The 27,079-nt window shown below is 44.8% G+C and overlaps 1 protein-coding gene across 1 annotated transcript; it reads right to left on the bottom strand.

Moving 5' to 3' along the window:
* Positions 1-4,236: 4,236 nt before the first annotated feature.
* LOC137624658 (uncharacterized) lies at positions 4,237-18,095 on the bottom strand. Its single transcript, XM_068355617.1, has 6 exons — positions 17,889-18,095; positions 15,396-16,497; positions 14,954-15,158; positions 5,229-5,707; positions 4,905-5,093; positions 4,237-4,817 (listed from the first exon to the last, which is right to left on the bottom strand). Exons 1-6 carry the CDS (start codon positions 18,093-18,095, stop codon positions 4,237-4,239), a joined length of 2,763 nt encoding a protein of 920 aa, XP_068211718.1.
* Positions 18,096-27,079: the final 8,984 nt, after the last annotated feature.

Genomic DNA, 27,079 nt, shown 5'->3' on the forward strand with positions numbered 1-27,079 from the left:
GACACACTGAGTATGCTGGAATATTGTAATGTGCAAACAAATAGCATAGCCACAATCTTGGATGGTAAGAAAATATACAAGTGGCCAAGCCATCTGGCTGCAGTATATTGACTGTCGGTATGTTGCCGGCAGTCCTGGAAGGGGTGCATGTCCCTTAACGTCTCATGGGGGTGCCGGCAGACCGATGGCACACCGGAGGCCGGTCCTGCAGGGTGGAAGGCATCAAGACAGACACACTGAGTATCTAAAAGGATAATACCATCGTGGCGACCGCCGGCACAGCGGCGGGTCGTCATAAGATAAATATGTATATTGTCGTATACCTAGATTGCCGGCAATCAATGCTGGCATGTGGGTGGCCGACTCCGGAAGTCGGCTGGCTGTTACTAGGTAAAACGAAGGGTGGGACGTCGGCGGTAAGCCAACGGAAGGCTGACGTCTTAGAGGAGGAAGGTATCTTATGAAAGAATGTCACCTGAGGTAGTGGCGGTTATCCCCGGCAGTAGAGACGGCAAGGGACCGACACCAGGATAGAAGGAGAGAAAGGTAAGGAGGGATGGAAGGGGTAAGATCCTATACCCCTCCGGCATCCCTCCGGAGAGAGTGCACTCATGATAGGAGTGGATACTCCTAACATCCGGCAGCAGGGAGCCGGCAGTTGGCCGGGTGCCTGGGGTAACCCAAGAGAGGGTTAGAGGGCACTCAAAGAGGGGGGAATCCCCCGCCGGCAACCACCCCTATAGAACGCTATGAAGGGTATGTGTACCAGAGTGGCCAGCTCAGCAGGAGAACACTAGCCCTACCACTCCACCCAAGGGAGGAGTTGTAAGACTGAGGACAGATGTGTGTAGGCAAGCCTACACCAAAGGGATAGGTGGGGAGGGAGAAGAATAGGTCTTTCCAAAGGGGAGACTCTGTATGAGAACGGCCACCAAGGTAAGGGAGAACGCTCCCTAACCTAGGGTAGGTAGCCCAGAATGAGAACAGTACAGATGTACCATCTCAAACTATAATAAGGCAGAGTCAACCCCCAGAGCTTAACCTAAAGTAGGAGGACTAACTTCTAGGCTAGGAAAGCTTGAAAGACACATCGCTAGTTACAGGGAGGAAGGAGTAACCCAACCAGGTGTAACTGAGGAAGGGCAGGGCCTTTCCTAAACTCTCAGGCACGACCCTAAGGGAGGGTCATTCCCTTAGGGGAGGCAGAGAAGCGATAAATACTCTGGTTGTAGACAAGATTCCCCTATGTAGAAGGGAAAGCAAGACTACCCAGAGGGAATGCCCTCAGGCAGGGGGATTAGGGAGCATATAAGGGTTCCTACATTAGGTTAGGAGGGGATGAATGAATGAATGATTCAAAGTTTTGATACACAATCAACACTGTCCCTTACATGATCCCCGAAGGCGAAAACACTTACATCAGAGTAAATAGTATGTTTAATAATGCCACAATCTTCATAACTTAACCTAGGAACACTGGTATATATCATGCATGAAAATAAGCACTAGGCTGTCCAGCCTAGGGGCTAAGCTAGAGATCTAGTATGGGGTCGAACAGCGACCGAGTCTGATGAGCGCTAAAACACGATATAAATATTTCCTAGCTATGAAGACTAAATAACTAATAATATCAATTAGTTAAAGAACCGGAGGGGGCTGTTCTGGCTAAATAAATAAAGCATGCAACATGAACAGCGGCGCCATAAAATGGCGCGTCCGGTATCGGCACAGCTCTGCCACAAAACGCAATATTTTACGAAAAGTAGAAGTTACATTACGGCTAGAGCTTATTTAAACAATACTGGGACCTGGTACTCAAGTTTCAAGAAGAAGGTGAAGCTGAAGGTAGCGACATAACGGCGTTGTAAGCTGATAAATGTAAGCACTTGGAAAAATCCGACTAAGCAAAGAAGCTACAGGCTAAAGGATGAGGACGGACGTGACGTCATTTAGGAATGGCGCCCGTTTGTTTACGTCTCGAGTACCAAAAGCAGCCACGGATGAGTGTAACTGTGGAACGGCTTCCCAGTTACTCAACCACCTTTCCATATCGAAGTGTTAACTCTATATGGGGTGCAGATAGCTATGTGACGTGTTAATACATGCGTCCCCTGTTGATATACGATATCCTAGAGGGAAACCTTTAGGGTACTCGCACCAGAAGTTAGAATTCTGTGATAACCTTTAGTTTAATTCTCTGGGAATATCCACTGTAGTCAGATATACCCAAGGAAGCTACTGAAGGAACCTTCCATCAGGACGTCATGGCTTGAGCCCAAAAAACTTGACGTTAAATAAGAACGTTTAATAGGCAAACCTTCCTCTGATGAAGGAATACGTTCCGGGCTGCTCCAGTGACTACAGCCAGGACGTTGACTTTGTTCTGAAGGAACTAACTTTCTTTTCAAAGGCCTTAAAACCTGACGCCAGGATTTTTTCTTAACAAAAGTGTCATCAGATGACGAGAACTTAATTCGCCTCTCTTATGGTATGAACGTGCTTGAGGAGCAACGTATGTAACCTCCCAGGGGTTGGGGAGCTTGAAAGAGGTCTCGGACTGGGTGAGCAGCAAGCACGAACAGACGAACCCTCCGCATTAACACTGAACACATTTTTACCACTTTTCACATTAACACTTTCACTTTTCAAAAATCTGACATCAGACATAAGTTGATTTCTGTCCGAAACCAGCAATTCGACCTTTTCACCCAAAGCATGAATAGCCTTCATCATATCTGTCAGGGAATTCCTTAGACATTTTTCCCTGGTAAAGATAGCACTGCTTATTTGTGATTAGGTATGGTAAAACAAATTCAGAAATTTAGAAATAAAGTTTAATTACAATTTATAATTTATTAACACCACTATGGATTATGAAATTGAAAGATATAATACTGAAATAAAGAAATAAACAAATAACGAACAATAAAAATATTAATTAACTTATCTGTCTGACACCCTTTTAATATCCATTACAAAAATAATAAATCACCAAAGGTCTTGTTACGAATAAATACCTCAACAATTGCTCAAGAAAAATAAACCTTACAACACAGAACATAACACAAGTCACTGTTCATGGGTCTCTGACATTTATCATACGCTAAATAACACACCAATTTGGATTTTGGATTCAGTCACCTATATAACGTATGCTTCGATGTAAAAGCGGGAACCTGTGATTATAGTTCAAGTATTTCCAAAAAGTGCATCTATTGGTCCGGGATTGTTTAAGGTCATGCACTGTTTCCCCAAGGGTCGAGGATTACCCTAGTGCACGGCTAGGTGATTATAACGTGACTAAAGAAAATACAAAATTTATTTTTCCAAGTCTATTATGGAACTGAAAATACAAGGACAAAATCGTTAACAGAAACTTCGCAAATACTGTAACTTCAAATCCAGTCAATAGATGGTGTTACTAACATTATGAAATTCCCTTAAAAAACCCCCCATTAAGCCTTTTATATAAAAAGGTAAACAAACATTGAATTTCATAGATGACAAAATACCTTAACCTCTACTTAACAAATCAGCAAATATATTATTGGTACCCTTCACATGAACAACAGAGAAAGAATAAACTTGTAATGCCAAAGACCAACGCATTAGTCTATCATTACTAGACTTTGAAGTCTCTAAATACATGAGTGGCTTATGGTCACTTTCCAAGAGGAATTTTCTCCCCATTAAGTAGTACTCAAACTTCTTTATTCCCCATACTATGGCCAAGCATTCTCGCTCGATAGCTGCATATCGAGTCTCGGGGGGAAGAAGTTTCTTGCTTGCGAATGCTACTGGATAAGGTTCACCGTCTATATACTGCAGCAAAACTGCTCCTAGACCTGTAGACGATGCATCCGTTCTTAAACAGAAAATGTTATTTAGATCAGGCACCTGAAGAATCGGAGAAGTTAAACAAGACTTCAGTTCATTAAATTTGCTCAATGCATCTTCATCAAAATTAAAATTTTCTGAACTACCCTTCTTCAAAAACTTTGTAAGATGAATTAGTTTATCTGACAAATTTGGAATAAATCTACCATAAAAATTTACAGATCCAATAAAGCTTCGTAACGGTTTCTTGGTAGTGGGAGCAGGCATATCCAAAATAGCTGTAATTTTATACTATTGAGGAAAAATACACCTTTTGTTGATTACATATCCTAAATATTGTATCTCTTCATAACCGAGGAAACACTTTCCTGGTTTAGCAGTTAATCCCGCTTCTTGCAGTCACAATATGACTTTTTCCAAATCTGCCATATGAATTTTCCAGTCTTTGGATACAATAAGGATATTATCAAAATAGCAAACTACGAAAGAAAGACCTTTCAATACTTGCCTCATTAATCTAATATACGTCGCACAAGCAGTGCTAAGGCCAAAAGGTAATCTTACATATTGCATTAGTCCAAGATTAGTTGAAAAGGCTGTATACTTGCGACTCTCTGGTGTTAGAGGAATCTGATGATATGCTTTGCAGATATCAAGTTTTGTAATGTACATAAAATCTGCAAACTTATGAAGATCTTGCTCAAAGCTTGGCATGGGCTCACAATCAAAATCTGTAATTGCATTTAAAGTTCTAAAATCAACAACCAATCTGTAGTTACCTTCTTTCTTTTTGATAAGCAATGCAGGAGATGAATAATTAAAAGATGATTGCTCTATTATTCCAAGATCAAGCAAACTTTGTACTTCGTCATCGAAATCCTTAGTTAAATGAGCTGGGATTGGATAATATTTACGAACAAAGGGTTCAGTAGTCTTAATCTTAATATTATGCTCTTGTAAAAAAGTTTTACCTGGTTTATCTGAAAATACATGTTTGTACTTCTGACATAAGTTACGAAGATCATCTTTCTGTACATCTGAAAGATTAGGGTTTATGTTGCATGTACTCTGATTGGTATCCACAGTTTCAATTTTCAGATAATCATCCTCATCAGCATTAATAACAGCAACTTTGTTAACATGAACAATGTTTAGCATTCCAGTCATATCTTCATCTGCTACATGTAACATATTAACATTCTCTCTACGGTAATATTTCTTCATAAGATTGATATGATACAGTCTCTTCTTACCTTCTACGTTTACCCAGTAGTCAACTGGACCATGCTTATCAATTATCTTGTATGGACCTCTCCATGAGAACTGCAATTTACCTTGTTTTTCTGGAATAAGCAAAAGCACTTCATCATCAGCTTTAAATCGACGCTTACTACTCTTCAAATCAAAATAAGACTTATATGTACTGGAAGATATATTCATGTTTTGAACATCCAAATCAGAAACATCAGACAACTTTTCACGTAGTTCCAAAACAAAAGAATAAAGATCAGTTTCCCCTGCAGACATATCCGAATTTGTCCATAGTTCCTTCAATATTGTCAAGGGACCTCTCACTTGACGGCCATATAAAATCTCAAATGGTGAGAAACCTGTTGTATCACTTGGAATTTCCCTCATGGCGAACAGTGCAGATGGAAGGAAACGATGCCACTGATTATGTTTTAACTCACATATTTTCTTCAATATACTCTTTAAAATCTGGTGTTGCCTTTCTATTCTTCCATTGGCAGCAGGGTGATATGGGGTACTGAAAAGAGGTTTGACTCCTAATAACTTACGTACTTGCAACATAAGTTCTGATCGAAATTGTGGTCCTCTGTCAGAAAGAATTTCTTTTGGCACTCCAACTCTGGAAAAGAGATATTAAGGCTTCTGCAATGTCTTCAGATGTTATGTTCTTCAAAGCTACTGCGTCCGGGAAGCTTGAAGCATAATCTACCATAGTCAGAATATACCTATGCCCTGCTTCACTAGGAGGAGAAATCGGGCCCACTAAGTCAATAGCAACTCTATAAAATGGCGTAGAGATCACTGGTAATTTAACCATCTGAGCCTTCTTTACTTTTCCAACAAGTGAAGATTTTTGGCATACATCACAAGATTTGCAATATTTATAAATGTCAGACGTCATACCCTGCCACCAGAAAATTTCATTAATCTTATCAAAGGTTTTCCTATGAGAAAATTGTCCACTTACCGGAATATCATGTGCAAGGCGAAAAACGGATTTTGAGCGAAGCGAAAAATCTATTTTTGGGTGAGATAGCCATGGCGTCCTGATGGAAGGTTCCTTTTTGGTAGCTTCCTTGGGTATATAACTACTAGATATTCCCAGAGAATTTAACCACAGGTCATCACAGAATTCTAACTTCTGGAGCGAGTATCCTAAAGGTTTCCCTTTAAGACATCGTATATAAACAGGGGACGCATGTATTAACGCGCCACATAGCTATCTGCACCCCACATAGAGTTAACACTTCGATGTGTAGGGGCGGAGAATAGATGGGGAGCCGTTCCACAGCTAATCTCGTCCGTGGCTACTTTTGGTACTCGAGACGTAAACAAACGGGCGCCATTGCTAAATGACGTCACGTCCGTCCTCATCCTGAAGCCAGTTGCTTGCCGATCACCATGATACAGCAGGACAGGGTGGGACCTGAAAAAACTGGACGAAGTAGCAGGGAGGGTCCATCAGGACGCCATGGCTATCTCACCCAAAAATAGATTTTTCGCTTCGCTCAAAATCCATTTTTTGGGCTCAAGCCATGGCGTCCTGATGGAAGAATACCAGAGAATCAATGTATCGTGGTAGATTTTCCCCTTGAAGTGTAAGTGCCGAGGACTTTGAACAGGTTAGCATAGTAATCTTAATAGAGGAACCGTAGGGAAGAAAACTTCCTGCCCCCCTGGCAGTGAAGTCCCAACGGACCATGCTGAAGATCAAAGTGGTCATTGAAGGGCTACCCACCTTGCTGGGAGAACATGAAGAACTCGGAGACAAGACTGAATGGTTGGTATTCATATAGGAACATTCTCAAAAGCAGACAAGTGGTGGTTAGGCACTGTATGTGAAGAGAGAGAATCATATGGTCTCGAAGGCATGATGTAAGTAAGTATTCGGGTAGGAATATTACATTGCAGAGGTGAGTATATAATAAGGATTGAATCCTTAGTAATCTTCATCGTATATAAGAGGAAGGGGATAATAAAACTATGACAGTCATGTATTTCATAGTATAAGTAGGAGCAGATTGAGACGCACAAGTAATAAAATAGAAATTTTATTTCACAATTGCAGAATATGGTAATTAAATGCAATAAGTATGTAAAAGTAATTTACAACAAATTATAATGTACATAGTAATGAAAGACTTGCTCTTGAATCTGAAAGAGAATTTCAAATTATTAGTAGGCACTCGTTCCAGAGGAACGTCAGTCTTTAAAAAGAAAACACATCATGCTCTAGGCATGCGGCACTCATGTGACGACTATGACATTTCACCTGGGAGAAGAACAGTATATGAAAAGCACTAAGTGTCTTTGAAATCACTACGTATCACACGAGGGTCAACATAGGCACCCGAGATGTTAGAGTCCCAAGTAACTCACTGTTCTCTGCAGAGTTTGGTGCAGGTTTCATAACACTACCTGCGGCTACCACAAAATGTTTGACTTCATGCACTTGTTTCGCATAATGTTTGAAGAAAACACGCGAGGATTTCCAGCCTGTGAAACTCTTAAGGCTTTCAAAATCCATACTCTGAAAGAAATTCAGAGACGATGCAACTTTTCTAGGATCGTGACCTGCGGGTGTACTGTCAGGATCCGCTCTGCGAATGAAGTAGGTGATTTTCGCTCGTAGTTGTTTCAGTGACAGGTCGCTGCCCGATGTTTCTCCTTTGAAGAGTTGTCCTCCACCAAAGTCAGAAGTTCTACGAAGATAGACCTTGAGGCTCTCTACTGGACATAGAGAGGCATCTTCTTTCAGGGGGCAGATTCTCCAAGGGCCCCATCTTTTGGTGGGTAGTTCGCTTTTGGCGAGAAACATCGGATCCGGGAAGAGGGTAAGGTCTCCTGAATCTGTAAACAGAATGTGACCCTCGTCCCTTGATAATGCCACTATTTCGCTGACTCAGGCTCCTGAGGCAAGAGCAAAAAGAAAAATAACTTTTTGAGTCAGATCCTTGAGAGGGCACGAATCATTGTCCAAGTTGGAGGCAAAATGGAGCACCTTGTCCAGGGACCAGGAGATCGGTTTTGGTGGGGGTGCTGGGCGTAGACGAGCGCATGCCTTCGGCAGTTTATTGAAGATGTCGTTGGACAGATCAATCTGGAAGGCGTACATTAGTGGTCTAGTCAAGGCCGATTTGCAAGTAGAAATCGTGTTGGCTGCCAAGCCTTGTCCATGAAGGTGAATGAAGAAGGACATACAAAAATCGATGGTGATTTCCGTAGAATTTTTTGCCTTGACGAATGAGACCCACTTTCTCCAGGATGATTCGTATTGCCGTCGTGTGGATTCGGTCTTGTATTCCTCGAGGAAGTCGAGACTCTTCTTCGATATCCCGAACCTTTTCTTCACGGCTAGGGAGAGAAAGTCATGAGATGAAGGTCCTTGACTTTCAATGATGAAGCGAAGACAGTCGACTTCTGTACTTGCTGGGAGAGATCTGGGCCCAGGAGAGGGATCAGCGTGGGTTGTAGCTCCAGGACTAGGGGGTACCAGTTGCTCCGAGGCCACTTGGGAGCCACTAGGGTTGCTGTTCCTTTGAAGGTTCTCAGTTTGAAGAGGACTTTCAGCAGAAGGTTGGTGGGAGGGAACAGGTAGATCTTGGACCACCTGTTCCAATCCAGTAACATGGTGTCCACTGCTTCTGCCTTGGGGTCCTCGTACGGGGCCACATATCGAGGAAGTTGATTGTTGTCGCTCGTTGCGAAGAGATCGATCTGGAGTTCTGGGACTTGGTGAGAGATGAAGGAGAATGATCTTGCGTCTAGAGACAATTCCGACTCTATCGGGCTTGTCCGAGATAGAGCGTCCGCCGTCACGTTGCAGAATCTTTGTAGGTGAACTGCAGACAGGTGCCATTTCTTCTTCTCTGCCAGACGGAAGATTGTCAGAAGCACCTGATTTATCTGGGGCGATCTTGAGCCTTGGCGATTGAGACATCGAACTACCACCGAGTTGTCTAGGGTTAGACGAATATGGATCGAGGGAGGCGGGGAGAGTTTCTTCAGAGTTAGAAGGACCGCCATGGCCTCCAAGATGTTGATGTGAAACGTCTTGAATAGGGGAGACCATGTTCCTTGAGCCTGTTTTTGGTGGGAGTGACCTCCCCAACCCTCCAGCGAAGCGTCCGTGTGGATGTTGAGTGATGGAGGTGAGTGTTGAAGAGGGATGGACCTTTTCAGGGCTTTTGCTTCCGACCACGGCTTTAGGAGCAGCCGAAGTCTGTTTGGGAGCCGTCTCTTGAGGTCTCTTCGAGCGATGGACGCGGAATGTCTCCAGACTCCCGTGGCATCCTTTAGCTGTGCACGTAGCACTGGGTTTGTCACTGAGGCGAACTGTAGAGAGCCTAGAACTCGTTCCTGCTGACGTCTTGAGATCCGCTTGGATTTCAGCAGTCGCTTGACAGACCCTGCTATTTCCTTCCTTTTCTTCTGGGGAATGGAAAGGCGGTGTGACTGAAGGTTCCACTGGATTCCTAACCATTGGAACTTCTGAGCTGGAGAGAGGCGAGATTTCTTCGCGTTTATCTTGAATCCCAGGTGTTCTAGGAACTGGGTAACTTTGTTGCAGGATCTTAAACAATCCTCGGGCGATGGAGCCCAGACTAGCCAGTCGTCGAGGTAGGCCATCACCTGGACGTCTCGGAGGCGAAGCTGTTGAACGATGGCGTCCGCCAGCTTTGTGAAGATCCGAGGGGCCACGTTGAGGCCGAAGGGCATGGCCCTGAAGGCGTAGCTTTTTCTTTGGAGTCGAAATCCTAGGTAGGAGGAAGCGTGGTGGTTCATTGGAACGTGCCAGTAGGCATCCGCCAGGTCTATGGAGACCGTGTAGGAACCTTGAGGCAGAAGGGTCCTTATCTGTTGAAGAGTCAGCATCTTGAACTTGTTGAGGGGGGATAAGTCTAGAATGACTCTGAGCTTGTCGGAGTCCTTCTTGGGGACGCAAAACAGTCTCCCTTGGAACCTGGTTGACTTTACCCTCCTTATCACCTTCTTGTTCAAGAGATCTAGGACATATTCTTCCAGAAGGGGGGTTGATTGTTGGAAGAATTGCTGGAAGGTTGGGGGTGGTTGAGTCCAACTCCAGCCTAGACCCTTCTTGACGATGCTGTGTGCCCAGGGATCGAAGGTCCAACGATCCTGGAATTGGCGGAGTCTTCCTCCCACCGGAAGCACTTCATTGCTTCTGGTGTCCCGAGGGTTTACTGCCTCGGCCGCTAGCTCCCCTTCCTCCTCTGCCTCTGGAGGGACGGCGAGATTCTTCTCTGCCTGCACCTCTGTTTGAGCCTCTACCTTTGGGACGAAAGGTAGTCGTCTGTTGGTCGAAAGCAGGGGTGAAAACCGGCGACTGTGACAAGACCGGTTGGGTGACAAGCTGAAAGGTCTGCTGTGGCTGAGCTGCCACTTGGGGAGTAGCGGGTCCCGTAAACTGCCGTCTCTGTTGACGTTGCTGGGGTTTCTGCTTGGAGGATTTCCTCTTAGGTTGAGGGCCGTCGTCCTGAGAGGATTTTCTCTTCTTCGACATGCCCCACTTGTGGAGAAAGTTCCTGTTCTCCGTGGCGGCCTTGTCGATGATCTCTTTCACAAGGGCAGAGGGAAAGAGGTGCTTACCCCAGATGTTGGAGGAAATCAGCCTCCGGGGTTCGTGTCTCACTGTGGCACTGGAGAACACGAATTCACGACAGGCTCTACGAGCCTTCATGAAGCTGTACAGGTCTTTAACTACAGTCGCCATATGCGTTTTGGCGAGCACCATGTAGTGATCGGGGACTCTAGTGTCACCGGCTATGACGTCGAGCTGTACCTGGAGGGACATGGATGCGGCGAGCCTTTCCTTCGTGTCATGTTCCCGACGAAGGAGATGGTCATTAAATTTCGGGAGGTCTTCGTTAAACTGACGTCCAGCAACGTCAGGTTCTAGTTTCCCCACCACGAAAGTATGCTGGACATCTTTCCAGTGTCGAACATCGGGGGGAGTAATCAGGGAGAAGGGTCTCCACTCCTCCAGTGCAGGGCAAGGTTTTCCTCCTTCCACTGCCTTGTGTACCGCAGCGAAGGCCTTTTCCATGAAGGGGAGGATCGCATCATCTGGTGCGACGTAGGTAGGGTGCTTCTTGCTCAGCGCCGGAAGCTTTGAGCAGGTAAAACCCCTACTTTTAACAGCATTGGCCAGCATAGCCTGGGCCTTCGGGAGATCGAACACTATCACCTCCTTAGGTTCGGTCTCTTCTTTAGAGGCAGGTTCGGATCGAAGTCGGACGTAACAGTCCGGATAAGCCTCAAAACTCGGGAAGAATTCCACTTCTTCCAGGGCAACCGAGCCGACCTTCTCACTGACGAAGATCCTGCCCTTTGTGATAGGCATGTGCTCGGCATACCTACAGGGGTTGGCGTGAGAACATGCCGGGAGGTCCTTAACCGAAATCCTTTTCGGCTCCTTTGAACTTCCCATGGTCCTGATGTATTCGTGTGTCTCACGGAGTTTCTTGTCCATAAGAGCTTCGAGCATACGGAACATCTCCTGGGCGCTGGATGGGATGGGGTCCGGGGTGGCGGAGGTAGACGGGAGTGATACATCCGTCGGTGTAGGAGTTGGGGCGTGGGTGGAAGGCGGAGCGACCTCTTGCTCCGACTCGGTGTATTCCACTTGGTCTTCCTCATAGTCCAGTTCTTCAGCCATGAGGTTCCTCTCCGTGGTCTCCGACACCTCCGACAAACGTTCCGCGTTGTCGGTATCCAGGCGACACTCGAGCATGGACTGGGCCATGACTACATCGGGTTCCACCGTTATCTGGACGGTGGGGATCTGATCCTTGGGGACCACAGAGTCTGGGGATGCCTTTGGGAAAAGCAAGGCCCTCAAGTCTTCAGTGGCAAGGTATGGTCCAGTGGCGTTCTTCTGGAAGCCACGCACCCATTTGCGTAGCTTCTCTCGAGAAGCGTCCCTAACCTCCGCTGAGGGAGGATTATTGAACGCCTCGACCAGGCGGTCCTTGCAGACTGTACAATTCTGCGGGTCCCAAAACTTCAGATCGCCTTTCTTGTTGGCGCAAGGGGCGTGGGTCCTACACGCCGTGTGCCCGTAGAAGTGCGGGCGCTTCACTGCACAGAAGCCGTGATCGCACTTCACGTACTCCTCCTGTAAGAGAAAGAGAACATGAGTATGGGGCAGTCATAAGAATGACTTATATTCTAAAGTTAAATATTAAAGGATTAATCTTTAACTTAATATTAAGTGGTATAAACAATGTGATGTTTTGAGAGTGGGCGGAAATGAAGGAGATAGACATATACTCCGTGTAACCCGCCCGGCTGGTTACCGTAACCTTATCCATAGGCAATTTGTTTGTGACCGAGGGCACAGGGCAGAATTCTTCATAGATTGCCAGGGAGGCAGGTGGAATTCTAGTAGGAATTGCCAAGGATATAAAACTGGGACTGAGGCCACTCAGACCATAGAATTGGGAACGTAGACGATCCCATAGGGTAACGGTTTCCGGCAACCAGCCGTGCTAAGATACACACAGCATGCTGGAAATTTGTGATATGCAAGAAGACAGCATGGTTATTAATAGAACGGTAAGATAATACCTATCTATTTATGTAGTCAAACCATCTGGTTGCAATGTAGGGCTATCAGCATGAGATGATAGCTAGGAGAAGGGGTGCAAGTCGCTTTGACGCCTCCGGAAGGCTCCGGCAGACCGACGGCACGCCGGAGGCCGCTCCAGCAGAGTTTCTGGCGTTAGGGAAGACAAATATATAAGTCAGGAGTAATGCCAGGATGGCGGCCTCCGGCACAACGGCGGAACGCCGGCGGGAAGCGGCGGCTCCGGCAGCCGAAGGTTGCCGGCTTGGTGACAGGGACAAGGAAGGGCTATAGCAGAACCGGACTGCCGGCAGTGGATGCCGGCACTCCGGGGGCCGGACCGATGGACGGACGACCGAAGCTATGAGGTATGAGGGAAGGCCATCGGCTGTACGCCGACGGTATGCGGCAGTCCCCCGGCACACGGAGGACTGACGGCCCAGGGGGCAAGGAATGTGTCACCAAGGGTGGGAGGTGGGTATCACCGACAGGGGAGGCGGCAAGGGACCGGCACCAGGACAGTGAAAGAGACAGAAGGAGGGATGTAGGGGTACGGACACGGACCCCAAGACATCCCACCTGATTGGGTGTACCCATGATAGAGGCTAGCCCTATCACCCAGTGGAAGGGGCCGCAGGCGGCCGGAAGCCAGGGTAGCCCAAGGGAGGGCTAGGGAACACCCAAGAGGGGGAGAACCCCTGCGGACAAAACGCATCCAGTGGCTAACCCCATAGGACACTATGAAGGGTATATGTACCAGAGCGGACTGCACACAGGGACTCAAGGTAGCGCTATCACTCCACCCTAAGGAGGAGTTGTAGGACAGGGGACAGATGGGTATAGACTAACCTAAGTATAGGCTAGGCCATACAAGAGATAGGTGGGGAGGGGAGAAGAAGGGTCTTCTATAGGAGAGGCTCTGTACCAAAGCAGCCACCAAGGAAGGGAGGACGCTCCTTACCCTAAGGTTAGGCAGCCTGTCTGAGAACGGTGCATGGGTACCGTTTCAGCAAGGCACAGAACTAACTCCCCCAAGCCTAACCTAGAGCAGGGATGTTACACCCTGAACTAGGAAGGATGGAAGACGTATCGCATTGCAAGGAAGGTCAGGAAGCCTAGCCTCAGCAATAGAGGAAGGGCAGGCCGTTCCTCATTCTCGGACGCAGCCCTAAGGGGGGATCATTCCCTTAGGGAGGACAGAGAAGCAATAAGTACTCTGGTATGAGCTTGATCTCCTTACGTGGTAGGGGTAGCAAGGCTACGCAGAGGGAATGCCCTAAGGCAGGGGGTGAAGGGAGCATATAGGGGGCCTACAATTAGGTTAGGTTAGAGAGGCACACTGTCAAACCTATCCCCTATATGGTCCCTGAAGGTGAAAACACTTGCATCACAGTAAACAGTATCATAAAATAATGCCACTATCTTCATAACTAAACCTAGGATCACTGAAATATATCATGCATGAACACTGATGATAGGCACTCTGGCCTAGGGGCTAGACTAGCGAACTGGTATGGGGTCAGTCGATGACCAATAAAAGAGCGTCAAAACACGATATATAAAGTTCCTAGCTATGAAGACTAAATAACTAATAGTATCGATTAGTTAATGAGGCCGGAAAAGCTGTTGAGGCTAGCTAAATAAGGCATGCAAAACAACAGCGACACCATAAAATGGCGGGTCCGGTAGTAGCACAGCTCTGCCACAAAACATAAAATATCTCGAAAAGTAAAAGTTACTTTAAGGTCAGAGCTTATTTAAACAATACTGGAACCTTGTACTCAACTTTCCAGAAGAAGGCGAGGCCGAGGGTAGAGACATGGCTAAGATGCAAGTCGATAAGATACGCACAGGGAAAAATCCGTCTAGTAAGGCAAGCTACTAAGCGAAGGATGAGGACGGACGTGACGTCATTTAGCAATGGCGCCCGTTTGTTTACGTCTCGAGTACCAAAAGTTGCCACGGACGAGATTAGCTGTGGAACGGCTCCCCAGCTATTCTCCGCCCCTACACATCGAAGTGTTAACTCTATGTCGGGTGCAGATAGCTATGTGGCGCGTTAATACATGCGTCCCCTGTTGATATACGATGTCTTAAAGGGAAACCTTTAGGATACTCGCTCCAGAAGTTAGAATTCTGTGATAACCTGTGGTTAAATTCTCTGGGAATATCTAGTAGTTATATCCCCAAGGAAGCTACCAAAAAGGAACCTTCCATCAGGACGCCATGGCTTGAGCCCAAAAAACTAATTTTATGCATTTAACTAGTACAACCAACTGTTCCTTTCCCAGTAACTGAGGCTTTTTACATTTCTGTATTTTCCTGTAGAGAAGTCCATTTCTCATCACGAACTCGTACTGCAAACCATTCTTGCAACATTTGACATCTCCAGACTGACTCATTTCTCTTGCATATTTCAAAGCTTCACAATTCTGCTGTTCTCTAAGAAAAGATTCATGAGTAATGGATAAATCAAATGGTTCTGGTAAAGAAAGAGAGTGTACAATATTTCTCCTTTTTACCTGTGCTCTTGTTACTGCATTTACTTCTATGGAAGAATCCGTATTTTTTAGAGGAAACAAATTATGGTCTTGAACACCTGGAATATTGCCTAATAAGACAGTACAGTACTTTATTGGAGCCTGAACAGCATTAACCCAACCTGTAAAGAGATTACATTTCAAATAAATCTTGACAATAGGGAATCTGTCCTTCCTGCCCAAATAATCAATAAGAGTAGAATATGAACAATTTGTTCCAGGATCAGGAATTAAATCCTCTGATACCACTACTCCATTACAACCTGTATCTCTAAGTATTGTAGATACTGTAACACCATTAACTGTTCCACCTACCATAGGTCCACATACTCCAGTGTTATCCAGAACTTGTCCTATCTCGAGAAGATTCAGATTTCTCTTTGAGTAACTTGTTAGGACAGTTTCTTGACATATGTCCACTCTGACCACAACCGTAACATGCAATCTTACCAGGATGTGACAAATTAGTTTTTTTTCTGGTTTCTCACTCGCACTGATCTTGTCACTGGAATTAGATACATTTGCATTGTGCCTAAAGTATTTCTGCTCATCTTTAGGATAACATTTGTGTGTTGAAGCATATGTGTCTCCCAATGATGAATAATCCTCTGGAGTTCTAGGTTTACGCTCCTTAAGAAAAAGACGCATTTCCTTAGGTAAAGTAGACATGAACTGATCACAGACTATAATGTTTCTCAAATCTTTGTAGTCTTCCGTTATCCTAAGATTATTTATCCACAAGTCAAAATTTCGAAACAATATATTCAAATATTGTTCATATGTGCTCTTGGAATCCATTTTTGCAGTTTTAAATGCTGTCCTGTACCAGTCACTAGTCTTCTTGAATCCTTTCAAAAGAGCTTCCTTCAATGATGCATAGTCACTTGTAACATCATCTGAGAGCGATGTGTAGATATCTAATGCCTTACCTCTTAAAAGTGATGCCAACTGAACTGACCAAGAGTTCCGCTCCCAGTTGAGAGAAACTGCTACCTTTTCAAACCTTACTAGGTATGCGGTGATATCATCAGTATCACAAAATGGAAGAGGTCTAGTAGTATCCACAGCAACTTTTACATGGCTAGGGTTAGATGTTGCTCCTCTGATCTTTTGCAATTCAAGTTCATGTGCCCTCTGCCTTTCATTTTCTTCGCATTTAATCATCAAAGCCCTTTCTTCTCTTTCAGCATGTCTTCTATCACGCTCATCACTATCTTTGATTTTCTTCTCTATAAAGTTCAAAAGAGCTTCATCCGAGAGTCCCATGGACAAACCTTCATCCTAACAGAATTTATAAGACTCCATTTTAAAATATCCAGTCTTTAACCATTGCCTACAAGCAACTTAATTTAAGAAACATTAAAGATACCTGTTACACAATGACAATAAGCAGAAACCGAATTGTACTAGAAATAATTATTATGAATAAAGGACAATCACACACTTCATTATATAACATTAACCATTCACCAAGCATCAAGATTCAACAATAAAGTTAATAAAAATAAATATAAAGTACAAAACAATAACTTTAAAATTGTCAAACCAGTATATCTCTAGAGTCAGCTGGACTCTTACGTAACAACTATGTTACCGGACACTGTTTCAAGAATTCGGTTTACATTCCATTCACTATCGAAGTCTCCCACTTGCGACCTTCCAGCCAAATTCTTAAAATGCCCACATACTCAAAATAAATTTCCGCCACTCCAATTAATTGCACTTTTATATGTTGTAATAGAAAATAAATGACAATCACCAAATCAATCACAAAGTAACGCAGGCCACTATGAACAAGGAAATATTTAAATTAGCCCTGGTGAGCACACCACTTAATGTCAGGGAATTCCTTAGACATTTTTCCCTGGTAAAGATAGCACTGCTTATTTGTGATTAGGTATGGTAAAACAAATTCAGAAATTTAGAAATAAAGTTTAATTACAATTTATAATTTATTAACACCACTATGGATTATGAAATTGAAAGATATAATACTGAAATAAAGAAATAAACAAATGACGAACAATAAAAATAATAATTAACTTATCTGTCTGACACCCTTTTAATATCCATTACAAAAATAATAAATCACCAAAGGTCTTGTTACGAATAAATACCTCAACAATTGCTCAAGAAAAATAAACCTTACAACACAGAACATAACACAAGTCACTGTTCATGGGTCTCTGACATTTATCATACGCTAAATAACACACCAATTTGGATTTTGGATTCAGAGTCACCTATATAACGTATGCTTCGATGTAAAAGCGGGAACCTGTGATTATAGTTCGAGTATTTCCAAAAAGTGCATCTATTGGTCCGGGATTGTTTAAGGTCATGCACTGTTTCCCCAAGGGTCGAGGATTACCCTAGTGCACGGCTAGGTGATTATAACGTGACTAAAGAAAATACAAAATTTATTTTTCCAAGTCTATTATGGAACTGAAAATACAAGGACAAAATCGTTAACAGAAACTTCGCAAATACTTTAACTTCAAATCCAGTCAATGGATGGTGTTATTAACATTATGAAATTCCTTTACAATATCTTTAAGTGAAGGCTTGTTAGTGCAAGTAGGGGGTTCTGAAACTACCACTACAGGGGGAGGAAAAGGTTCAGGGGCATGGGAAGAGGAAAATTCTAGAGAACGAGAAGAGCTTCTTCTTACCCTATCTCTCTCGAGTTTACGAGTATATTTTTCATACTCTAACCACTCAAATTCAGACAAAATGACACACTCCTCACATCGATACCCTAATTGACAAGCTTTACCTCTACAATTAACACAAATAGAGTGGGGATCGATGGAAGCCTTTGGAAGGCGCCTGTTACAATCTCTGGCACATTTTCTATAAACAGGAGAAGGGTCAGCCATTATGGAAAGTTCAAAGAGAGATAAAAAAGCATGCAAAGTTCAGCAACAGAAAATCAAAAAAGGGTTTTCAAGAGTATTCGAAGAATATCCAACACAGCGAAAGTCAAAAAACCATTAACAAGTACTTCACCTATTGTTAAAAACTTTAGGTTTAGCGCGAGCGAGGAACCAATGTTGACACCTAACTCGGCAGAGAAGAACTGGAGATTTTGGGAATAGTGTTAGTAGCCTGCCGACAGTTGGTGCTAGTGTACACCCAGCAAACCAACACCGTGATCGCCCGCGAGTTTTGTATCTGCCGACCGTCGGAGACGTTAGCTACATATATATCCAACAGCTAAGTTAAATATTTAAAATATATAAGGGATTTTGACGTAGGAAAAATCTATTTCTGGGCGAAGGACCTGTGCCGCCCAGTGAATAAGCTCCATTTAAGCACTTATTCTTAGGTAATTTACTGCTAAATACACCAGAGAAAAAATGTAAAGGAGTGCTAGGTTAACTAGCTCGCTCACCTAATGGTGTCGGTATAAAATTGGGCGTATAATCCAGAGGTCCCGCACTATTTAGATTAATCCACGACAGAGAACCCCAATAGAGGAGAGCCGTTCAACCTCACTCGGTACTACTACAATGCATCCGCTCAGAACCCAACTCCTTAGCACCCAAAGTTTGGGGACTCCAAGGGAGAGGAGCTGGGAGGGTTCACTGGGCGGCACAGGTCCTTCGCCCAGAAATAGATTTTTCCTACGTCAAAATCCCTTTTCTGGGCTCGAACCTGTGCCGCCCAGTGAATCTATACAAGAGAAAAATGTCACCAAACTTGCAAAATAAAGGAAAAAAACATAAGCGTAAGAGAAATACAGGATGCTTTAATCAGAGATGAGTACCAAAAAACAATTATAAGGGTATCTTAAATATGAACATAAATCCAATAAGGTAGGTATAATAATGCCGTGAGTGATAATATATACAGATACTCAGGAGCATAAAAATTTACAAATATAATAACAGTATTCAGGTGTGAGACCAACGAATACAATAGGGTATAAATGAGGCAGGTAAGAGGGAGAGATAAAGAGTCAAGGCATTAACCTGTGAGTTACTCGGGAGTAACTACGCTCCCTGCGGCTACTGTAGAAAATTTTAGGGCTTCCAAATGTTTAAGGTAGTGTTTCTTGAACACTGACGGTGATCTCCACCCTGTATACCTGGAAAGGTCTGTAAAATTCATGTGGTGAAAGAAGTTCACCGAGGTGGCAACCGCCCTGATATCATGTGCAAGAGGAAAAGAGTCAGGGTTAGCTTGTTTAATAAAATACAAAATTTGTTGCCTGATCCCTTTAATAGTAATAGTACCGCCTTGTTCTCTAACGAATAGAGGCCCCGAGGAGTTAGAGGAGGTCCGGGATAGATAAGACCTAAGAGTAGTGACAGGGCACAGCGACGGATCTTGCGTGAGGGGAACAATTTTCCAGGAGATCCATCTGTTTTGAGGGTCTTCATTCTTAGCCAAAAAGAATTTGTTAGGAGAAAGAAGGACCTCTCCTGAAGGCAGAAAGTCAATATGACCCGGGTCTCTCGACAAGGCTGCCAATTCAGAAATTCTTGCCCCGGAAGCCAAGCTCACTAGGAAAAGTGTTTTCCTGAGAAGGGGCATGTAATCACAAGAACTGTTAATGGTATCAGAAGCCAATTTGAGTACGTCATTAAGGAACCAGGTCACCGGGGTAGGACGAGTAACCGGTTTCAGTCTGGCACAAGCTTTCGGAATTGAAGCTAACAAAGAGTCGGTTAAGTCTATGTTAAAACCCACTAGGAAGATCTTTTTCAGAGCCGATTTAATAGTGGTGATAGTATTGGCTGCCAGACCTGATTCTAATAAAGATCTAAAGAAAGTGACTGTAAGGTTCAAGTTCATACAGTTCACGTCTGAGTCTATTAAAAATTTTGCCAACTTTTTAACTGCAGAGTCATACTGACGGATGGTGGAATCCCGTTTATCTGATTCTAGGAACAAGGTGTTTTGAGGATCAATATTGGCACCATGCATAGCCGCAAACTTCATAAAGTCCATAAAGTTAGGGCGCTCTGAATGTTTGAGAAAGCGTACACAACGCGTGTTTGTACTATCTGAGACAGAACCGGATTGGGTATCGGGTGAGGGTATAGTCTCAACTCCCGCAGGAGAGGATACCAGTTGCTCTTGGGCCAGTTGGGTGCGACCAAGGCTACTTGTCCCTTGAAGGATCTCAGTTTGTCTAGAACTTTCAGCAAAAGATTCACCGGGGGAAAGAGATAAATCTTTTCCCAGTTGTCCCAATTCTGTGACATGGCGTCTGAGGCGTAAGCCTGAGGGTCTAGATTGGGAGCCACATATACTCTCAATTTGTGGTTGGATTCCGTGGCGAAGAGGTCCACTTGGAGGCCGGGAACCTGAGAGAGAATCCACCGAAATGACTTTAGATCGAGTGACCATTCCGATTCTAGAGGGGAGGTCCGGGACAGGGCGTCTGCCACTACATTCCGGACTCCCGCCAGGTGGACAGCTGAAAGATGCCAACGGTTCGAGGCTGCTAGGGAGAATATGGCTACTAGAACATGGTTCAGAGGCCCTGACTTTGACCCGCCTCTGTTGAGGCAGCGGACCACCACTTCGCTGTCGAGGACCAGACGAAGGTGTTGTTTCTTGGGAAGAGCGAGACGTTTCAGGGTTAGAAGAACTGCCATGGCCTCTAGCACATTGATGTGAAAATGGCGGAACAAGGGAGTCCAAAGACCTTGAACTTTCTTGAGCTGAGAATAGCCGCCCCAACCTGATAGGGATGCGTCTGTGTGAATGATTAATTCCGGGGGCGGAAATTGAAGGGGAACTGACTTTGACAGACTGTTTGCTCTTGTCCAAGGAAGAAGTCTTTCCCGTAGAATGGGAGGAAGGCGGACTTTCCTGTCCCGGAGCTTCCGGTTCGCCCTCGAACGCCAGACACGATTGATATCTTTCAATTTTGCCTTCAGAAGAAGATCCGTCACTGAGGCAAACTGAAGGGACCCCAGAATCTTCTCTTGAAGCCGTCTGGAACTTACTTTGTCTTTGAGAAAACGTTTGGTGTTCCTTGCAATCTCTAACCTCTTGGGTCTGGGAAGACACAGAGTATGAGATATAAGATCCCATTGCAGGCCGAGCCATTGGAACTTCGATTTTGGAAGAAGACGGGACTTCTTGAAGTTGATCTGGAAGCCTAGAGATTGAAGATAATGGATGACTTTGTGAGTGGCTTTTAGGCAATTTTGGGAGGTGTCTGACCAAATGAGCCAGTCGTCCAGATAGGCTACTACTTGAATCCCTTGATTCCTGAGTTCCTGAACAGCGACTTCTGCTAGCTTTGTGAAGATCCTTGGGGCAATGTTGAGCCCGAAAGGCATCACCTTGAAGGAGTAACTTTTGTCCCCTAAGCGAAAGCCTAGGTACGGACGGAAGTGTCTCGCTATCGGGACGTGATAGTAGGCGTCTGTAAGATCGATAGAGGTGGTGACGGCCCCACGGGGAAGTAAGGTCCGCACCTGCGAGACGGTAAGCATTCGAAACTTGTCGCATTGAATGGACAAGTTGAGAAGGGATAGATCTAGAATCACTCTTCTCTTGTCTGAATCCTTCTTCGGGACACTGAACAGCCGACCTTGAAACTTCAGATGTTTCGTTTCTTGTATGGCATTCTTTTGTAAAAGATCCTGGACAAATTCGACCAGGTCTGGGGTGGAATGTTGACGAAATTTGTTCGGAGGAGGAGGTCCTTGAATCCAACTCCACCCTAGTCCCTTGGAGATGATACTGAACGCCCAGGGACTGAACCTCCATTTGTTGCGGAAGGCATAGAGCCTCCCCCCTACCTGCTGCACCTCAGTATTGGTTTGAGGAGTTGCCTCCACGTCCGCCTCGGAAGTTCTTTCCTCTGCGAAAGGCTCTTCCCCTGCCTTTGTTCTGGTTAGAGCCACGGTGGTAGCCTCTACCTCTACCATAACTCTGGGAAGAGCTATGAGCCTCGTAGGACTGGTTAAAGGCAGGGGAAGTGGCGGAGGCACCAGAAAGCTGGCTCTTAGGTAGCAGAACGGTGACATAGTCATCCGAAGGAGCCCGAGAGGTGGAGGGCTGCGCAGGGGCAACAGAAGATGGAGGAAGAGGCAGCCGGAAGTTGGATGAAGCACTCTGTTGTTGCCTGAACTGGGTGGAGGTATATGGTCTAAGCTTCTTCCTACCCCGGGCTTGATAATTTGCGGGGTCATACTTGCGTTTAGGGGTCAAACCCCAACGGGCTTTAAGGCTCTGATTAACCCTAGTGGCCTCCGCCAAGACTTCCTCTACGAGATCCTCGGGGAAGAGATTTGAACCCCAACAGGAGGACCGGATGAGTTTATTAGGTTCATGCCTAATCGTCGCCTCAGCTAGAACATGCTTGCGACATCTGCGTTTAGCAGTAGCAAAGTCATACAAATCATAATATAACGACTGTAACGTAGCCTTGTTGAGAGACTTAAAAATACTCTCCGTATCGTAAGTCAAGACTATCGACTCCGTGGATGTGGCCAGGTTTAGAGTACGGCCCACACGTAGGCGGGAATCATATTCCTGTTTAATGAGAGATTCCGGGAGACGGGGAAGCTTCTCACTAAACAAGACTGAGGCACAGTCTGCTGCAAGCTTGCCGGAGGTAAAGGTGGTATGGACGTTGTCCCAACACTCAATACCTGAGGGAAGAAGGAGGGAGATTGGATCCACCTCTCGGATGGGAGGCAAGGGCTTCTCCTCCAGAGCATATTGAAAGGCAAGCTCTGCCACCTTATTGACGCATGGAGTCAAGGTGGTCTTGTCCATTAAGAACATCGTAAAGGAGCTTTTATGAGGCGTCAGCATGGTGTTAGTGCAGCCGATGTCATTCAAAAATCTGGCCCAAACAGATTGGGCTTGCTCCTTCGGGAAGATGACCGTCTCTTTGGGGACCTTGTCTAAACGGACTAAAGCTTCCTCGGTAAGTCTGGCATAACCATGAAATGGAAATGCCAGACCCGGAGGAAAGAATTCAAAGTCCTCTAGAGGACGAGTGCCAAGGCCCTCCAGAGTCAACATTCCGTCTGAGAACGGGGAATGAAGAGCCATCCGCCAGGGGTTGTTCTTGGCAAACGGCGGGAGCTTAGAGGCATCCGGTATGAGAGAGCTTTGGACTCTCTCCGGAGCTCCTTGCTCTAAAGCCCCAATTCTCTGACCGAAGTTAGAGAACATCGTGTCCATCCTCGACTGCATCTCCGAAACCAACTTTTCCTGCATCTCCGACACGATGCGGAGCATAGCTGATTCGGAAAGGCCCGGGCTAGCAGCAGGAGGGGCGGAAGGAACTCCCGGGTCGTGAGACTTAGAGGAGGAACCAGAGGTCTTTGAAGACGGGTTCGTACCATGTTTAGAGCCATGAGAAGTCTTATGAGGCTTGCGAGCTTTGGGTAAGGTCCTTGAAGTAGACTTATCCTTAGGGGGAACCGGGTATGAACGTTGAGACGAATCACGGTCCCCAGAAAATCCAAGAAAGGAAGAGCGATCAGAAGAAGAAGAAAGAGCGGGGCTGAGGATAGGAATCTCAGCGCCGGACACACCTGCCTCACTTACCACCCTACCTGTATCCGGCTCGTCTAGCAACATCGGTTCGACGTCCAGGTTCATGGAGGCAACATTGTCCTCCAGACCTCCGGGGGCGTCCGATGGATCTTGCTCTGGGTCGATGAGACCCGTTATAGTGGCATCAATGTGGGCAATGATGGGAGCTGCCACATGCCTAGCCACAGCAGCTGAAGACTTGGCGTTGGGGTAAACCATGGTGCAGTAGTCCTCAGATAGGACGTACGGCCGCTTAGACTTTACATTCCGGGCAAACCCACCAATCCACACCTTCAGTGTGGCCCGAGCCGCAGACTTTTGCTCCGGGGATGCCTGAAATAATAGGGGGAATTATAAAAGGGAGACTCCCAATGGTCCTTCAAGACCATAGATATCTTACTAATAGTAAATAAAATAAGAAGGCCATATAGCCAACGGGACTCACCGAGTCAGATCCAAGGGTAGTGATGAGGTCGAAGCAAATCACACAGTTATCCGGGTGCCATACCACAACGTCTTCCAGTTGAACCCCACAAGGGGCGTGAGATCGGCAGACGGAGTGGCCACAAGGCTGGTGCAGAACAGCTGCACAGGCCGGCGTCAGACAATGCACCATCTGTAAAAAGAATAGTATATGAGAAACTGTAATTCTCTTAATTAGGGGCGGGTCTGGAGGACCCGGGCCTAACATAGGTCTAACACAAGATTAGAGCTTAACTGTACTATTCTTTAAATGGCCTAACATAGGTCTAACACAAGAAAAGAGCTTAACTGTACTATTCTGTTAAGTAGGGGCGGGTCCGGAGGACCCGGGCCTAACATAGGTCTAACACAAGATTAGACTGTAAAAAATAAAAAATAATTTTTTTTTTTTTTTTTTTTTTTTTTCCCCGGGCCTAACATAGGTCTAACGCAAGGTTAGAGCTTAACTGTAATATTCTTACATAGGGGCGGGACCGGGGGTCCCGGGCCTAAACATAAGTCTAACTTGAAACTAAAGTATAGCCATCCATTCCGGTCAAGCCGGGAGCATAAAAAAGGATGCAATAACAAGGAATTAAGACACATAGTGTCTGATTTCCCGGGGTGGGGTAGACCCCGGGCCGGGAAATAAAGGTATATTCAATACCAATTCCTTTTTAGAGACTCCGGGGTAGTGATCTGTCATATATAATCATCATAGGAAATGTTATAAAATAATAGGGGGGCGGAACTGTAACTAAGAACTGCCAATCGAACCCGGAGGGTTTCGTATAACATAAGCCAGAATGAAAAGTGAATATAAAATAGGGTGCACCGGGATCCAACTCTGTTGACCGGTGGCCAACCAGACTAGACAGAGACTAAACCGCCGGGCCACCCGGAGGACAAAGTCCATAAACACTTAACTACCCCCTCTAAAAGGAGGGAAGGCAACGGTCCCTTAGTGGAGGGGGGGAGAAGCCTAGTCGCCCACCTAGCTAGAGGGGGAGCGTGGGGGAGGATCACGTGATACGAGGCAGCAGGGCTACCAACTGACGATCCCCAACAGACAGATCAAACGGAGTAATGGCACAAATATTCATTATAATAATAATAATAGTGTTAAATATATGAATAAACACATAGAAAATTTTTGGGCAAGGCATGCAACATAAATAATTAAATCACAAAAGACACACCTGATGGCTAAAATAACATTGCCGCCTTAGCACGGTCGGCAGCCATAGCGATACGTAAATGATATCGGCCCAAAAATTGAACCACGAGGATTCTAAACGCTAAATAATGAATATTCACAATAACAAATAATATTTGATAATAAAAATAATACACATAGTAACACCGCAAGTGAAAATTAAAAGCTCTCAAAAACAGGAGTACCAACTGTAGTGAAATCAAGCAAGATCGGTATGAACGAAGAGAATAACTCCTATAATATAAATATTAAACGATCTAGATTGCTCAAAACACAGTAAAACCCAGCTTGGTACTTAACTTAGACGGTGTCTCCTGGGAAACCGACGAAGAAGCCATAATTCACTAGAAAATATCCAAAAATCGAGAGCACAAGAAAAATGCGGGTTACTGCACAAGTCGTGCTAAACGGAGTTGGGTTCTGAGCGGATGCATTGTAGTAGTACCGAGTGAGGTTGAACGGCTCTCCTCTATTGGGGTTCTCTGTCGTGGATTAATCTAAATAGTGCGGGACCTCTGGATTATACGCCCAATTTTATACCGACACCATTAGGTGAGCGAGCTAGTTAACCTAGCACTCCTTTACATTTTTTCTCTGGTATATTTAGCAGTAAATTACCTAAGAATAAGTGCTTAAATGGAGCTTATTCACTGGGCGGCACAGGTTCGAGCCCAGAAATATGTTTATGCCATTGAGTTTTCTCCCTTCGTAGGATACGCTGTACAAAACTGAGATGGTGTAATAAGTTTAGTTGAATGGTAACACTGTAAATCCTGCCAATTTTCGTCCATATTTCCACATTAGAAAGTCAAGAAAATTAATTGGAATGCATACCATTTTTACGTCATATTTGGCTAAGACATGCGTGTATATACTTGTATGTTATGATTTTTTTTTTTTTGTGAATACTAATGAGACAAGATAACCTATATTAGCATTACGTATATTCATTTATTACAACACCTGTTTTTACGCCTTTCAGAGGATAGTAAAGTAAGATGTATTATACTATCCTTGCGCCTTTTCCTGGTAGTACCTTAAACGATTTCATATTTAGTTCTGTGCTTTATATGAACTGCCCACTTCACTTCTTATTATTAATCTTCACTAAAATGTCTTCAAAATTATAGTCTTCCTATTACTATCGTCAGGAAATTGTCCCACCAGACATTGGAAGAGACATTCATGATGCTCTGCATCTCTTAAGGAAGCAGTACCCCACCCAGATAGTTGTACTTCATAATTGTGCACTGGGCACCAAGTCACCTCATTACTATAAATAAAATAACGATTAATAATGTCAACAATAAATATGTTACTAAGCTGTTCTTGTTTTCTTTTAGATAATAATTTTATTGTCAACTTAAACACACCCACAGCTTCATCTAGGCATGGATACATTAAAACTCAGGTACTATTTGTTTCCTTTTATGACTAGCTACAAAAATAACTGTAAAATAAAAAAAATTACATTACAACGAGAGAGAGAGAGAGAGAGAGAGAGAGAGAGAGAGAGAGAGAGAGAGAGAGAGAGAGAGAGAGAGAGAGAGAGAGAAAGAGAGAGAGAGAGAGAGAGAGAGAGAAAGAGAGAGAGAGAGAGAGAGAGAAGAGAGAGAGAGAGAGAGAGAGAGAGAGAGAGAGAGAGAGAGAGAGAGAGAGACTTCT

The sequence above is a fragment of the Palaemon carinicauda genome, chromosome 31 (assembly GCF_036898095.1).
Source record: "Palaemon carinicauda isolate YSFRI2023 chromosome 31, ASM3689809v2, whole genome shotgun sequence".
NCBI lineage: Eukaryota > Metazoa > Arthropoda > Malacostraca > Decapoda > Palaemonidae > Palaemon > Palaemon carinicauda.

Coding starts and splice junctions, on each gene's coding strand:
- LOC137624658 (XM_068355617.1), bottom strand. CDS start 18,095: ATGGCTGACCCTTCTCCTGTTTATAGAAAATGTGCCAGAGATTGTAAC. Junction 16,498..17,888: donor GTAAACTCGAGAGAGATAGG/GTAAGAAGAAGC, acceptor AAATTCTGTTAG/GATGAAGGTTTGTCCATGGG. Junction 15,159..15,395: donor TACTCTTATTGATTATTTGG/GCAGGAAGGACA, acceptor TTTCTTTACCAG/AACCATTTGATTTATCCATT.